The sequence below is a fragment of the Giraffa tippelskirchi genome, chromosome 1 (genome assembly GCF_054371585.1).
Source record: "Giraffa tippelskirchi isolate mGirTip1 chromosome 1, T2T-mGirTip1v1.2.pri, whole genome shotgun sequence".
Classification (NCBI taxonomy): domain Eukaryota; kingdom Metazoa; phylum Chordata; class Mammalia; order Artiodactyla; family Giraffidae; genus Giraffa; species Giraffa tippelskirchi.
In genome coordinates, this window is record NC_137275.1 from 191415497 (window position 1) to 191431073 (window position 15577).

Genomic DNA, 15577 nt, shown 5'->3' on the forward strand with positions numbered 1-15577 from the left:
GAATGAAGGGATGTATCGTCTCCATCCAAAAGCCCTTGGTGCACATCATTAGCTGGCTCTCACGTCTGCATCAGAAGGGGCGGATGGGTAAAGATGGTGCTTTTCCAACTTGTCAGTTGAGAAGCCGGGCATCAGGAGATTGATGTAAGTGAGCAGAACCCTGTTTGGCCTCATCTTTGGGGCCCCCTCAGTGGGACACCCGGAGCTTCTCAGAGCAAAGTTCTGTAGCTGGCCGATTCACTGGCGCCTTCTTGCTTAGGATTTACAACCTGCATACTCACCAACAACTGGCTGGATGACAGCGCTGAGAGAGGCAGCATGGCCCAGATGTTGTGTGAGCTCAAGCCACACTTTGATTTCCTGATTGAGTCATGCCAGATCGGAATGGTCAAGCCTGAACCCCAGATCTACAAGTTTGTGCTGGACACCTTGAAGACCAGCCCCAGTGAGGTATGTGGACACTGCTTTTCAATGGAAAAGAATGTTCTAGAGTGATTGCAATCAAGAAAAATTGAGAGACCTTCCCTGAGGGGTCCAATGGTTAAGAATCTGCCTTCCAGTGCAGGGGAAACAGGTTCAGTCTCTGGATGGGGAATTAATATCCCACATGCTGTGGGGTAACTAAGCCCGAACACTCCAATGAAGAGATCCAGGATGCCACAACTAAGACTTGATGCAGCCAAATAAACAAATAAATTTTTAAAAAATTAAAAAGGTGTGAACAGGTAGGGGGCACCTGGGACTTGGCAGAGTGGTCCAGTGTCCAGTGGTGGGGGCGACCTCCCAGCCCAGGACTTCTAAAGGGTTTTCACCTGCCCCTTCAGCCTAGGAAGTTCTACCAGAGATGGGCCTCTGGTTGTGCCTCTTGCAGGACCTTGATTAAAACAGGCATTATTATCCAGACCATTCAGAATGGCTTCCCAGGTGGCGCTGGTGGTGAAGAACCCACCTGCCAATGCAGTGAAACTTCAGAGATGCGGGTTCAATCCCTGGGTCGGGAAGATACCATGGAGAGTTTGGTTAAAACAGTCATTATTGTCCAAAGCTGCCAGACCAGCTGCCTGCATTTACCTATAAAGAAACATAGACCCTGGGAGACTTTCCCAAGACCATAAGCTAGTCAGTGTCACCCAACCAAAGGCTGTGCAGTAAGGGGATCCAGTACTGCAGGAGTCTCCTTGTAGGCACCCCCGGAACCCCTAAATCCCGTCTTCATGCCGTGTCTAGATTATCTGGTCTAAAATGTTGTTTTTGTTGTGTTTCCCTACTCTATTCTCCACAAAGGTGGTTGGACCAAGGCAAAATTCCTCTCTGACACTTCCCTGTTGGCCCCTTTCACCCGTAAGCTGATCATTGTGATGCATGGACTCTCTAGTTGTGGCCTGCGAGCTCAGTAGTTGCGGAGTCAGGTTTAGTTGCTCTGTGGCATGTAGGATCTTAGTTCCCTGACCAGGGATCTAACCAGTGTCCCCTGCATCACAAGGCAGATTCATAACCACTGGACCACCAGGGAAGTGCCAAAGGATCATTTTTTTTGAAATTTAGATCTGATCTATTCAGAATTTATATATGGAATAAGTGAAGGAAGGAATCTTTTCTTCCCCCCAAACAGTTGAAATAATTAATCTTTTAAGTAATCCTTTTCCTTACCAACCAAGCATGACACTTTTATTAGAAACTAAATTCTCATTTGTGTATGAGTCTATTCCTAGACTCTTCTATTTCGTTAATATGTTTATTTCTTTTCTAGAGCAAAACTTTTTCTTTTTACCTTTTGTAGCTTCTAATTTTATGAAACCGTGTATTATCTGACCTTATTATAGGTCTATTCCAGACATTTTTTTGGAGGGAGTCTATTCATACATGTTGATTTTCCTAGATGAATTTTAAGTTTTATCTGGTAAGTTTATATGCTTCTTTCTTCTTCTTACAGTTTCAGATTCAGGGAACATGTGTATCTAACTGTGTGTTTATATGTATGCTTACATAATTAAATTAATTACAAAATTAATTTAAGAGTGAACAGTTACATGGAGAGAAAAATAACTCAATATTTTATCAATCTGATCACAAGGTTACTAATCCTTTTTTTTTCTCTTTAGATTTTTTTATATGGACCATTTTTAAAGTCTTTACTGAATTTGTTACAACATTGCTTCTGTTTTCCGTTTTGGTTTTTTGGCTGAGATTCTTGCGGGATCTTAGCTCCCTGACCAGGGATAGAACCCACATCCCGTGCATTGGAAGGCAAAGTCTTAACCACTGGACTGTCAGAGAAGTCCCAATATTACTAATTCTTAACCTCAGCCACTGTCCACATTGTAGCATATTTCAGGCTAGTGGCCCTCATGCTTGAGTTTTGCTTTGATCAAACTGATCCATGCTGTTTGCATTCAGGTGGTTTTCTTAGATAACTTCGAAAGTAATCTGAAGCCGGCCCGTGAGATGGGGATGGTCACCATTGTCGTCCACGACACCGACACGGCTCTGAAGGAGCTGGAGAAAGTAACCGGGGTGCAGGTAACCTTTCATCTGTGCCGAGTCGGTTTCCTGTCCCTTGCCTGTGTTTAGCCACACTCAACAAAACACGTGGGGTTCCAGGTGAGGACCTCCTGGGTGGGAGACCGTTACCCTTCCTGTAATCAGCATAACATCTGTGACGAACTTCCTATTTCCTTCTCTGCAGTCAGCGAACAGAGAAAGGATGCTCGGAGAGCAAGAATCTATACTGGTCAGAGGCAGGGGACCAAGACTAGAGCAAGGCCCTCAGAGTCACACATTCAGAGTAAATACTGAGAATGTCACTGCTGGGTTTTCCCCTAAGGTGGTTGGGAGCCCTGTCCTTCTCTGATCTGCCTGGTGATGCTGCTGGCACTCAGGCATAGTGGTTTAGTTCCACCTGGGTCACACCCTCTTGGCAGTCAGAGGGAAGGCTCCAGAGTAAACCTGTACCTCTCTCAGGAGACAGGAAGGCCCACCAAGATGCTGCTGGGGGCTGCTAGGGGTTAGCCTGCTCTGCCAGAGAGGAGGCATCTTTTGTTCTTTTATTTATTTTTTTAATAAATTTATTTATTTTAGTTGAGGGCTAATTACTTTACAATATTGTAGTGGTTTTTGCCATACATTGACATGAATCAGCCATGGGTTTACATGTGTTCCCCATCCTGAACCCCCCTCCCACCTCCCTCCCCATCCCATCCCTCTGGGTCATCCCATTGCCCCAGCCCTGAGCATTTGTCTCGTGCATTGAACCTGGAATGGTGTTCTGTTTCACATATGATAATATACATGTTTCAATGCTATTCTCCCAGAACATCCCACCCTCACCTTCTGCCTCAGAGTCCACAAGACTGTTCAATGCATCTGTGTCTCTTATTCTGTCTCGCATATAGGGTTATCGTTACCATCTTTCAAATTCCATATATATGCATTAGTATACTGTATTGGTGTTTTTCTTTCTGGCTTACTTCACTCTGTATAATGGGCTCCAGTTTCATCCATCTCAATAGAACTGATTCAAATGTATTCTTTTTAATGGCTGAGTAATATTCCATTGTGTATATGTACCACAGCTTCCTTATCCATTCATCTGCTGATGGACATCTAGGTTGCTTCCATGTCCTGGCTATTGTAAACAGTGCTGCAATGAACATTGGGGTACACGCGTCTCTTTCAATTCTGGTTTCCTCGGTGTGTATGCCCAGCAGTGGGATTGCTGGGTCATATGGCTTTTGTTCTTTTAAAAATACATTTATTTATTTGGCTGCATCACGTCTTAGTTGCCACACACTTTCTTTCTGACACTTATTACCACCAAATGTGTGGAGGTTTGTCCCCACACCAAGCAGTTCTCTGCCACACGAACTCGGTGGCCTACAATTTAACTTAGTTCTGACACCATCTACCTGGAGAGGGTATGAGAGCTCACAGGTTAAGGGCTCAGTCTGACAAGACTGACCCCTTGACTTCAGATGCCAACCCCACATTCAGGTTGTCACCTGTGCTTCCAACTGATGGGCTATAAATTGGAGGGTCTCAGGACCCCACTGCCCGAATCTATTAACTTATTACAGTGGCTCACGGAACTCAGGGAAGCACTTTTGTTTACCAGTTTATAAAGAGTTATTCACGCTTTCCTGGTGGCTCAGTCGGAAAAGAATCTGCCTGCAATGCAAGAGTCCCAGGTTCGATCCCTGGGTTGGGAAGATCCCCTGGAGAACCCTAACCCTAACCAGTTTATAAAAGAATTTAATAAAGGACACAGATGAACAGCCAGATGAAGGGAGGCACAGGGCAAGATCTGGGAGGGTCCCAAGCACAGGAGCCTCAGTCTCCCTGGAGTTGTGGCATGTTACCCTTTCAGTGTGGATTTTACCAGCCTAGAAGCTCTCTGAACTCCATGCTCCTGGAGTTGGGTGGATGTTTGTGGAGACTTCCTCATGTAGGCACGATCAATTATTAACTCCACTTCCATCCCTCCCTCCCTCTCTCCCCTTCCAGATGTTGTGGGGCAGGGAGAGGTGACTGAAAATCCTAAGCTTCTAATCCTGGCTTTGTCTTTCTGGTGACCAGCTCCCACCCAGGAACCCACCCAAAGTCACCTCATTAGAACAAAAGATGCTCTGAGCGTTCTTCAGTTCAGTTGCTCAGTTGTGTCTGACTCTTTGCGACTCCATGGACTGCAGCATGACAGGCCTCCCTGTCCATCACCAACTCCCAGAGTTTACTCAAACTCATGTCCATTGAGTCGGTGATACCATCCAGCCATCTCATCCTCTGTCATCCCCTTCTCCTCTTGCCTTCAATCTTTCCCAGCATCAGGGTCTTTTCCAGTGAGTCAGTTCTTCACATCAGGTGGCCAAAGTATTGGAGTTTCAGCTTCAACATTAGTCCTTCCAATGAACATTCAGGACTGATTTCCTTTAGGATGGGCTGGTTGGATCTCCTTGCAGTCCAAGGGACTCTCAAGAATCTTCTCCAACACCACAGTTCAAAAGCATCAATTCTTCTGCACTCAGCTTTCTTTATAGTCCAACTCTTACATCCATACATGACCACTGGAAAAACCATAGCCTTGACTAGAGAGATCTTTGTTGGCAAATTAATGTCTCTGCTTTTTAATATGCTGTCTAGGTTGGTCATAACTTTCCTTCCAAGGAGTAAATGTCTTTTTATTTCATGGCTGTAATCACCATCTGCGGTGATTTTGGAGTCCAGAAAAATTAAGTCAGCCACTGTTTCCACTGTTTCCCCATCTATTTGCCATGAAGTGATGGGACCAGATGCCATGATCTTAGTTTTCTGAATGTTGAGCTTTAAGCCAACTTTTTCACTCTCCTCTTTCACTTTCATCAAGAGGCTCTTTAGTTCTTCTTCACTTTCTGCCGTAAAGGTGATGTCATCTGCATATCTGAGGTTATTGATATTTCTCCCGGCAATCTTGATTCCAGCTTGTGCTTCTTCCAGCCCAGTGTTTCTCATGATGGCATATAACTTAAATAAGCAGGGTAACAATATACAGCCTTGACGTACTCCTTTTCCTAGTTGGAACCAGTCTGTTGTTCCATGTCCAGTTCTAACTGGTGCTTCCTGACCTGTATACAGATTTCTGAAGAGGAAGGTCCGGTGGTCTGGTATTCCCATCTCTTTCAGAATTTTCCATAGTTTATTGTGATCCACATAGTCAAAGGCTTTGGCATAGTCAATAAGGCAGAAATAGATGTTTTTCTGAAACTCTCTTGCTTTTTCAATGAGCACTCTTGCTACTTAGGAATTTACAAGGGCTTCAGGAGCTCTGTGCCAGGTACCAGGGGCAGAGACCAAGATATATTAATACATTTTTTAATCTCTTCCACAGTCATTGTAGATCTTCAATAATAGTGTTGCCTCCTTCGCACAAAGCAAAGCATGTGGTGAAAACAAAGCCAGGCCACAGTGTGTTGTGAGGGGTCTTTTGGGGGGATTTAAGAGTGGCTCAGTAGTAAAGAACCCGCCTGCCAATGCAAGAGACTCAGGTTCCATCCCTGGGTCTGGAATATCCCCTGGAGAAGGAAATGACAACCCATTCCAGTTTTCTTGCCTGGAGAATCCCATGGACTCAGAGGAGCCTGGTGGGCTACAGTCCATGGGATCGCAAAAGAGTCAGACACCACCTAGCAACCACACAACAGCATTGAATATAGTTTCCTGTGCTATATAGTAGGGCCTTGTGGTTTAATCTGTCTTATGTATAATAGTTTGTGTCTACTAATCCCAAACTCCCAATCTATCCCTCTCTTCCTCCCACCCACCACCACCGGCAACCACAAGTCTATTCTCTTTGTCTGAGTCTGTTTCTCTTTCCCAGATAGGTTCATTTGTACATATTTTAGAGTCTACCTGTAAGTGACAGTATGGTATTTGTCTTTCTCTTTCTGAGTTGCTTCTCTCAGTATGATCACCTCTAGTTGCATGGGCCATACTCTTTTGTCTGCTACCCATTGGCCAGAACTCAGTTACCAGACTCCTCTGACCCGAGGGGAAATGGAGGGAGTGAAGCCTGGCTATGACCCGAGGGGAGAGGGGGCCAGTAGGTCAGTCACCTTGTCAGCTCAGGAGGCCATGGCACAACTTGGGGCTGTCTTGCAATACTTTGTGAACTCAGAGGTCTTCTTGTGGACAGAAGCAAAGCCGTCTCCCTTACTATGTGTCTCTTGCTTTCAGCTTCTCCAAACCGCAGCCCCTCAGCCCATCTCATGTGATCCAAGCACCATGAGCCATGGATACGTGCCCATAAAGGTGAGTCCGTGCACTCTCGCCGTCAGCCGAGTCCTCTCCAACCAGCCCATGTAAGACGACTCATGAGACGTTTGTGAAATCTCTCGGGGAGCTGCACACCCACCATTTATAGGGAAAAGGCCTTTCCCACAAGCATCCAGCTTCCCGGGTGGCTCAGTGGTAAAGAATCCATCTGCCAATACACGAGATGTGGATTCGATCCCTGGATCAGGAAGATCCCCTGGAGGAGGAAATGGCAACCCACTCCAGTATTCTTGCCTGGGAAATCCCAGGGACAGAGGAGCCTGGTGGGCTATATAGTCCATGGGGCCAAAAAAGATTGGACATGACTTAGCAACTACACAACAACATGACAAAAGCATCATTCCTCAAAACTCAACAACAGATGTGGGCCAGTGTGGTCAGACTCCCACCAAACAACAGGCCACGTGGGGGCCTTGCTCGGCCTGCACAGCCTGTGTATCTGGCACTTAATTTCATTATTTCATCTGGCGGGTATGATTGGGGCCTTCCTTTGTGTCAGGCATGAGCCAGATATGGAGGGTGCAGGGAAGCACCAGACCTGTCCTGGGGAAACTGCAGGGAAAAGAAAAAGAGGGAGATGGCCAGTTTTAAGCCCAAGGATCAGGGCTACGGCAAGACCAAGGCCATATGCAGAGGGGCCCTGACTTCCAACCTAGTCAGCATACAGGGCAGGGCTTTGGGACATCTACTCAGGTTCATTTTGGGATCTTTTTTCATTTGGCACTGTGGCCATTTAACTAAGAAAGCACGTAGAGCTATGGGTTAGCTGACACACAAAACAAAACCCAACAGTTGCTTTGGAGCCAGAAAGAACCAGTTAGAATCCTGCTTTGGCACTTACTAAGCCTGCAAATATGGGTACATTTCTTAATGTCCTGAACCTCAGTATACACAGCTGTGTGATGTGATGGTGATAATACCTGGTCTCGGTGTTCTTGTAAGGATTAACTGAAATGTCCTGTGTTGACCATGGGGCATAGTGTCTCATGCTCCACAAAGAAGAGAGCTGAGGACAAAGAGAGCAGGTGTCCTGAGCTGTGCGGGTCTGGGACCTGTGGAGGGCGGTGGGCCTGATGCCCTGGAGGAGAGCCACAGGGATACTCAGGGAGCATTCGCTGTTTGCTTGGCACCCCAAGAAATACCTAGATGAATGGAGGTCTTCCATTACCTTGGGGCTTGTGCGGTCTGCAGTCTGCCAGGAAAATATTTCCCATGGTGACATCACAGGATGTGGCCCTATTGGCAGTAACTCGGGCACTCAGAATGGGCTCTATGGGGGTGGAGAAAGTGACTATAATGCAATTGCTGGAGATGAGGCTCAGTGGCGAAGCGGGCATCAGAGGATGAGTGGAATTTGAACAGTGAGAAAGGGCGTTTCTGGTGAGCATCAGTGAGTGCGGTCCTGGGTACTTCTGGAGTGGTAAAGATTTCATAAGCTCCCTCCAGACCTCATCTCTAATACTGAAGCAACATGAGGGGCTCCTTGCCTGGGGCTGGGGTCTGGGCTGTGACCCTGCATCTCCAACCCTATAGATAGGATTTGTTCTCATAATCCTCCTGATGTTTGCATTTCCAGCCAGTTTCAATAGATTCCTATTTGACCTTGAAGGAGTGTGATTCAGAGCTGCCTAACCACTTCCTCTGGCCTCATCCCAAACTTAAGGACTGGGGTAGTGGCCTCTGGGGAACCCAAGCTCTAAGGGTACTGTTGCCTTGATGCCAGTGAAACTCAAAGTGTGCTAATAATAGATCTCCCATTTCTGGCTTAAGGACAATTGTGTTAACAAGTCGTTCAAAGAGGGAAAGTGCCCTTGTTTGCTGAACTACTCAGCTGAAAGAACAAACCTTTTAGTTAAGATCCATTAAGAACAGAAGGCAGTTAGGATCATTTGACTGGACAACATTGTAACATTTTTCAATGTAAAGGAGTATAGAATTTAAAGTTCAAGTCCTGAAGGAGGAAATGGCAACCCACTCTAGTATTCTTGCCCGGGAAAATTGCATAGACAGAGGAGCCTGGTGCGCTACAGTCCATGGGGTCGCCAAAGAGTCAGACATGACTTAGCAACTAAATAACAACAATTTTACATGTAAAATTGAAGTTTTACGAATTAAACCATATTAACTGTTGCCTAAACGAAAAAGTTCAATTCCCTTTCTTTGCCAAGTACTAAAGGAAAGACTATAGAACATATTCTGATTAAAAAAAAAAAAAAAAGACTATTGTCCATGAAATAGTTTGTGAAACATCAGCCTGATATTTTCTTGAGCAAAATAGCTCATTGGGAATTATGAGTGAAACTTCCAGTTTGGAATGCCCACCTTGGAGTTGTATGAGATGCAGTGAAATAGAGTCATTCCAAGTAGATTTCCATAAGATGGAGCTTTTTTTTTTTCATTTGTTTCCATTAGAAATATAAAGATATGTATTTTGAGGGGAAAATAGGGTGCTTTGACTATATATTGCTTTGGCTCTTTTGCTTAGACCCTGCTGTAATGGTCAGGGTAGGCTCAGCACTGTAATAAACAGCCCCATACTTTCAGTGGCTTGACTCCAAGTTTGTTTCTGTCTGACAGCGCAATCCGGTGTGGTTTGGGAGTGGGCTATCTCCTCACAGTCATTCAAGCACCCAGGCTTCTTCTTTTTGCAGGTTCTTGCTTCCTCATGGTCCAGTCCATTTGGGTACAGATAGGAAAAGCAAGGGGGAACCAGGTGCGAGAGAGGTTTGTGGCCCAGATGGAGCACAGGGCTCTTGCACTCAGGTGGCACTGGCCAGTCACATGGCCACGCCCACTGCAAGGAGGTTGGGAGAGGCCTGAAAAATGTCAGCAGGAGCCAAGGAGAAGAGAAGAAGGTAGATTTTCAGCCCCAGCAGTCTTGGGCACATCTGTGTAGTCCACAAAAGACCAGAAGTATAGCAAAGCTGGGGAAAAAATTCATATTCAAGAGACAAACAGCTTTTAACGGAACAATCACGGTGTTCTGCACCTTCATGTGAATATTATGCCCTGCACAAGATCAGCCTCCAGTTTACTTTATTTTTAATTAATTAATTGATTTTATTTTTGTCTATGCTGGGTCTTTGCTGCTGCTCAAGGGCTTTCTTTCGTTGCGGCAAGCAGGGGGCTACTCTGTAGTTGTGGTGCTCAGGCTTCTTGTTGCCATGGCTTCTCTTGTTGCAGAGCATGGACTCTAGGGCTCATGGGCTTCAGTAGTTGCAGCTCTTGGGCTCCGGAGTGCAGGCTCATTAGTTGTGGTGCACGGGTTTAGTTGCCCCGTGGCATATGGGATCCTCCCAGACCTAGGATGGAACTAGTGTCCCTTGCATTGCAAGGAGGATTGTTAACCACTAGACCACTAGGAAAGCCCCAGCCCCTAGTTTAAAATATGCAACACAGATGGTACCAGAAACCCTGACAGGATGAGGGCCTTTCAGGGAGGAAGGCAAAGTCAGTTTGTTTTCCGACATTCAGTTCAGTTCAGTTCAGTCACTTAGTCGTGTCCGACTTTTTGCAACCCCATGAACCACAGCATGCCAGGCCTCCCTATCCATCACCAACTCCCGGAGTTTACCCAAACTCATGTCCATTGAGTCAATGATGCCATCCAACCATCTCATCCTCTGTCGTCCCCTTCTCCTCCTGCCCTCAATCTTTCCCAGCATCAGGATCTTTTCAAATGAGTCAGCTCTTCGCACCAGCTGGCCAAAGTATTGAAGTTTCAGCTTCAACATCAGTCCTTCCAGTGAACACCCAGACTTCCTTTAGGATGGACTGGTTGGATCTCCTTGCAGTCCAAGAGAGTCTCAAGAGTCTTCTCCAACACCACAGTTCAAAAGCATCATTTCTTCGGTGCTCAGCTTTCTTTATTAGTCCAACTCTCACATCCATACATGACCACTGGAAAAACCATAGCCTTGACTAGAGGGATCTTTGTTGGCAAAGTAATGTCTCTGCTTTTTAATATGCTGTCTAGGTTGGTCATAACTTTCCTTCCAAGGAGTAAGTGTCTTTTTATTTCATGGCTGTAATCACCATCTGCGGTGATTTTGGAGTCCAGAAAAATTAAGTCAGCCACTGTTTCCCCATCTATTTGCCATGAAGTGATGGGACCAGATGCCATGATCTTAGTTTTCTGAATGTTGAGCTTTAAGCCAACTTTTTCACTCTCCTCTTTCACTTTCATCAAGAGGCTCTTTAGTTCTTCTTCACTTTCTGCCATAAAGGTGGTGTCATCTGCATATCTGAGGTTATTGATATTTCTCCCGGCAATCTTGATTCCAGCTTGTGCTTCTTCCAGCCCAGTGTTTCTCATGATGTACTCTGCATATAAGTTAAATAAGCAGGGTAACAATATACAGCCTTGACGTACTCCTTTTCCTATTTGGAACCAGTCTGTTGTTCCACGTCCACTTCTAACTGTTCCTTCCTGACCTGTATACAGATTTCTGAAGAGGCAGGTAAGGTGGTCTGGTATTCCTATCTCTGTCAGAATTTTCCATAGTTTATTGTGATCCACACAGTCAAAGGCTTTGGCATAGTCAATAAGGCAGAAATAGGTGTTTTTCTGGAACTCTTGCTTTTTTATGATCCATCAGATGTTGGCAATTTGATCTCTGGTTCCTCTGCCTTTTTTAAAACCAGCTTGAACATCTGGAAGTTCACAGTTCACGTATTGCTGAAGCCTGGCTTGGAGAATTTTGAACATTACTTTACTAGCGTGTGAGATGAGTGCAACTGTGTGGTAGTTTGAGCATTCTTTGGCATTTCCTTTCTTTGGGATTGACATTATGATCTTCTTTTCATGCTTTTCTTGTTCCAGTGAAACTGCCTATTTCTGTTGCCCAGTTTGGCCATTTGTCTCTTCTCAGACATTTTCTTCTAACATTGAGGGTTTTCGCTGAGAAAGTCAGGCCAGGTGCCAGTGATCTGGCAGCATACTGAAATGGCCGTGTGGTCTGGGGAAGAGGTGTTTGGTTCCCTCTGGCCTGCAGGCTGTGATCACTCCCTGCTCCCCTCTCTCTTCTACAGCCTGGGGTGCGTCTGCATTTTGTGGAGCTGGGTTCCGGCCCTGTCGTGTGCCTCTGCCATGGATTTCCTGAGAGTTGGTTCTCTTGGAGGTACCAGGTAAGGGAAACTGGGAGAAGGTACACCCCGGTCAGGTGAGGGAAGAGAAGCATCTAGATGGTGTGACCCAGCCTTGGATATCATTAAGAAGCCTTGCTGTGGAGCATCATCTCCCAAGGATGACCACGATATCTCTGAAATATTGGGGTCGGAGATGGCTTCAGAGCTCAGAGCTGTGCTAGTCCCTATACTCCCTTTGCAGATTGCATAAAGGTTAGACTTCCTCAAGATGCTTTATGCCACCTGCTGGGAAGTCTCTGTAGTGATTATAAAAATCTGCAAGGTCTTTGCTAAGAAAGCTGCTCTCGCTGGTGTCGCATTAGGTGCAGTGTACAAACCCTACCGCCGTCCATGGCAGCCCCATCCCAGTGAGATTCCAACCCCATGGCAAGGATTCCAGGTAGTGTCATGTGGCACTTAGAAGCAAGCCATTTGTAAGAAGCAAAGAGGGGTGTCCACAAAATACTGATGAGACCACACCAGAGGGGGTCTGAAATGTTTGTGTTCTAGATCCCTGCTCTGGCCCAGGCGGGTTTCCGGGTCCTAGCCGTGGACATGAAAGGCTACGGAGAGTCATCTGCTCCTCCTGGTGAGTTAGCTGTTTTACAGCTGTTCCTGTGTTGGTCATGCCTTCTGACTGTCTGAGCTCTCTAACTGCACTGTCTTCCCCTGGTCCCATGTCAGAACAGGCAGCCCTTTGAGGAGGTCTGACTTCCCCTCTCCCCTCACAGCTCCTGCAGTGTCCATGTATGTGCACTTTGGGCCCCAGATGACTCTGGTCCTCATACTCTGAATGAATATAAGAAACCCAGAGGTCTGTGCCCCCAAGGGAGTCTCCTGTGAGTCACTGAGGATATAGGGTGTAATTGGTACCATCTAGCTTCTTTTTTCATCTTGCAGAACTGAATCTCTGGACCATTAACCAGTGACTCTCCATTCTCCCTCCCCTCAGTTCCCACCAAGCTCCCTTCTGCTCTCTGACTCTATAAACTTGACCAGGTACCTCATTTAAGTGGATCATACAGTATCTATCCTTTTGTAATTGACTTATTTCACTTAGCATAATGTCATCAGGGTTCATCCATGTTATACCCTGTATCACAATTTCCTTCCTTTTTAAGAGTGAATAATATTCCATTGTGGGAGGCTCAGTAGATCAGTGATAAAAGAATATGCCTGTCAATGCAGGAGCCTTAGGAGATGCAGGTTCGACCCTTAGGTTGGGGAGATCTCCTAGAGCAGAGCATGGCAGCCCACTCTAGTATTCTTTCCAGAATAATTCCATGGACAGAGGAGCCTGGCGGGCTACAATTCATAGGGTTGCAAAGAGTCAGACACCATTGAGGGACTGAACACACATACCACAATATTTCGTTGTATGAATAGACTACAGTTTGTTTATACATGCATCCATTGATGGACAGTAGGATGGCTTCACCTTTTGGCTATTGTGAATAATGCTGCAATTAACACAGGTATACAAATATCTCTTTGTATCCCTCCTGTCAATTCTTTGGCATATATACCCAGAAGTGGAATTGCTGAATCATATAGTAATTTGTAGGCCAGATTCTTACTTAACCCAGCCTCTATGGGTCCTAATAGGAGCCCATCCAAGGATGTCAGGGCCTGTGAACCCTTGAGACCATGTGTGGGTTTATGAGCATTTTCCCTGGGAAGGGAGGAATCCATTTTATTTTTAAGATTTTTTTTTTATTAGGACAATTTTTAAAGTCTTTGTTGAATTTGTTACAACGTTGCTTCTGTTTTATGTTTTTGGTTTTTTGGCCACAAGGCATGTGGGATCTTGGCTCCCTGACCAGATATCAAACCTGCACCCCCTGCATTGAAAGGCGAAGTCTTAACCACTGGATTGCCCAAGAGTGCATTGTCTTTATCAGTGTCAGAGGGATCCTCAGCCTCTAACCATTAAGAATGCCTTGTGGAGGAGGGAATGGGAAGCAGTCAGGTGTGCAGAAGAGTCTCTGGTCCCTCTGTCGTCAAGGATGCTGTTAGCAGCTTAGTGAGCCCAGGCAGTGGCTCACCACCCTTTCCTGAGCTCCTGCAGCCACATTCACATCAGCCCTGCTATGTTGAGTTGGAAGCCCGCTGACAAGGGCTGGGGCTCTCAGGGCACTCAGGGGCCACCTCCAGGCCACTCAGCCTATCATGGCAAGAGTGTGCCTCTGTGATTGTTCCCTAAATGTCATCATGTCAACTCAGCCTCAGCTTACTACCTCTTGAATGATGCAGAAGCATTTAAGATAAAAGGAACAACTCAGTCCAAATATTCAGGAAAGATGTCTAAGGGTTTTTTCTTTAATTATTTAAGTGTTTATTTTTATTCATCTCTATTGTAATCTTCCCTGAATCCCTTGTACAGACTATATCAATCTAATCACATAATAAGATACATTTTTTTTGCAAAGGGGCCGTTTTAGTTTGTTGGTAATTTTTAATCACACAAATTAAATGTTTCTTTTATTTATAATTGCAGAAATAGAAGAATATTCCTTGGAAGTGTTAAGCAATGTAAGAACGGTCTTTGGGTAACATCTGTAACTTCTTTTCCATCCTGTGTTTTCATTGATGAAAGACAGAAGTGTGATTTAATTTCTAAGAATGCAGCATTTCACAGCATTTCGGTATAAGTTCTTTCTGAAAGTTGAAATATTTTGAAATAATAGCCAACATTTACTGTATATCAAGTAGGTTTTCCTAGGTAGTGCTAGTGGTAAAGAACCTGCCTGCCAAAGCTGGAGACGTAAGAGATACTGGCTGGATCCCTGGGTTGGAAAGATTCCCTGGAGGAGGGCATAGCAACCCACTCCAGTATTCTTGCCTGGAGAATCCCATGGACAGAGGAGCCTGGCAGGCTACAGTCCATAGGGTTGCAAAGAGTCATGACTGAAGCAACTCAGCATGCACGTATACCCTGTATATCAAGTATTTTTCTAAGTGTTTGATGGAAGAGGAAATTGAGTACGAGGGGTCATATAATTTGCCTGAGGTCAACAGTTTTAGAGTCAGGTTTGAATTCTGTAGTAGCTCCCCTGCTCCTGCTCCTGCTCTTTAACTACTCCACCATATCACCTTTCCATCCTGAGAATTTTAAAAAATCACTTTATTTTGGTAAAGACTTTTTTGGTCAGACCCTGGGAGTGAGTGTGTGAACTGGAGACTGCAGTGGTCTTCCTATTCTAAGGCATAAGCACCATTAGGAGGGGGACCCTCATCTCAGAGCTTGCACCCAAACCTCTATCAGCCCTAGAGCAAAAGCAAAGGTGGAGGGACCAGGAGGAAGAAACAGCCTCCTGTGTGGCCTGAAAACTGGGGATGCCACTGATTATGCTAAAATTACAGATGCTTCTTACTGGCAGGATGAGGGGACCATGGCCTGCCCAGGTATAAGCCTACCTGTCATACAGAAAAAGTACAATTAGTGAGTTTTCCAGTGGATAGTTAGGGTAGACCCCTGAGAATATGTATGGATCCAGGACCTTCCTTCTGGAAACGATTTCCCCAGAACCAGAGATCCTTCAGGGAACTGTGAGAATGATGCTGTTTCTTGTTAGAAATGCAACGGTCCCACGAACAGCACAGGATTCTGGCTCCCCTGGAATTAGTGACCCTGACTTCACTCTGGCCT

General features: G+C 45.5%; 1 protein-coding gene across 9 annotated transcripts in view; it reads left to right on the forward strand.

Moving 5' to 3' along the window:
- Positions 1 to 15577, forward strand: part of EPHX2 (epoxide hydrolase 2) — a 57543-nt gene that overhangs the window by 14101 nt on the left and 27865 nt on the right. For 5 of the 9 annotated variants that reach the window (XR_014061594.1, XR_014061590.1, XM_081518012.1 and 2 more), the window contains 6 exons: positions 260 to 450; positions 2398 to 2520; positions 6703 to 6777; positions 11833 to 11928; positions 12439 to 12517; positions 14426 to 14460. Coding sequence is in view for 3 of the 9 variants with exons in the window: in XM_081518012.1 (XP_081374138.1) it covers positions 260 to 450; positions 2398 to 2520; positions 6703 to 6777; positions 11833 to 11928; positions 12439 to 12517; positions 14426 to 14460 (599 nt within the window). In the remaining 6 variants the exon portion in view is untranslated. Of the gene's footprint in view, positions 1 to 259; positions 451 to 2397; positions 2521 to 6702; positions 6778 to 11832; positions 11929 to 12438; positions 12518 to 14425; positions 14487 to 15577 lie in introns of all 9 variants that reach the window. The other 4 variants (XR_014061587.1, XR_014061584.1, XR_014061596.1 and 1 more) reach the window with 2 other exon arrangements.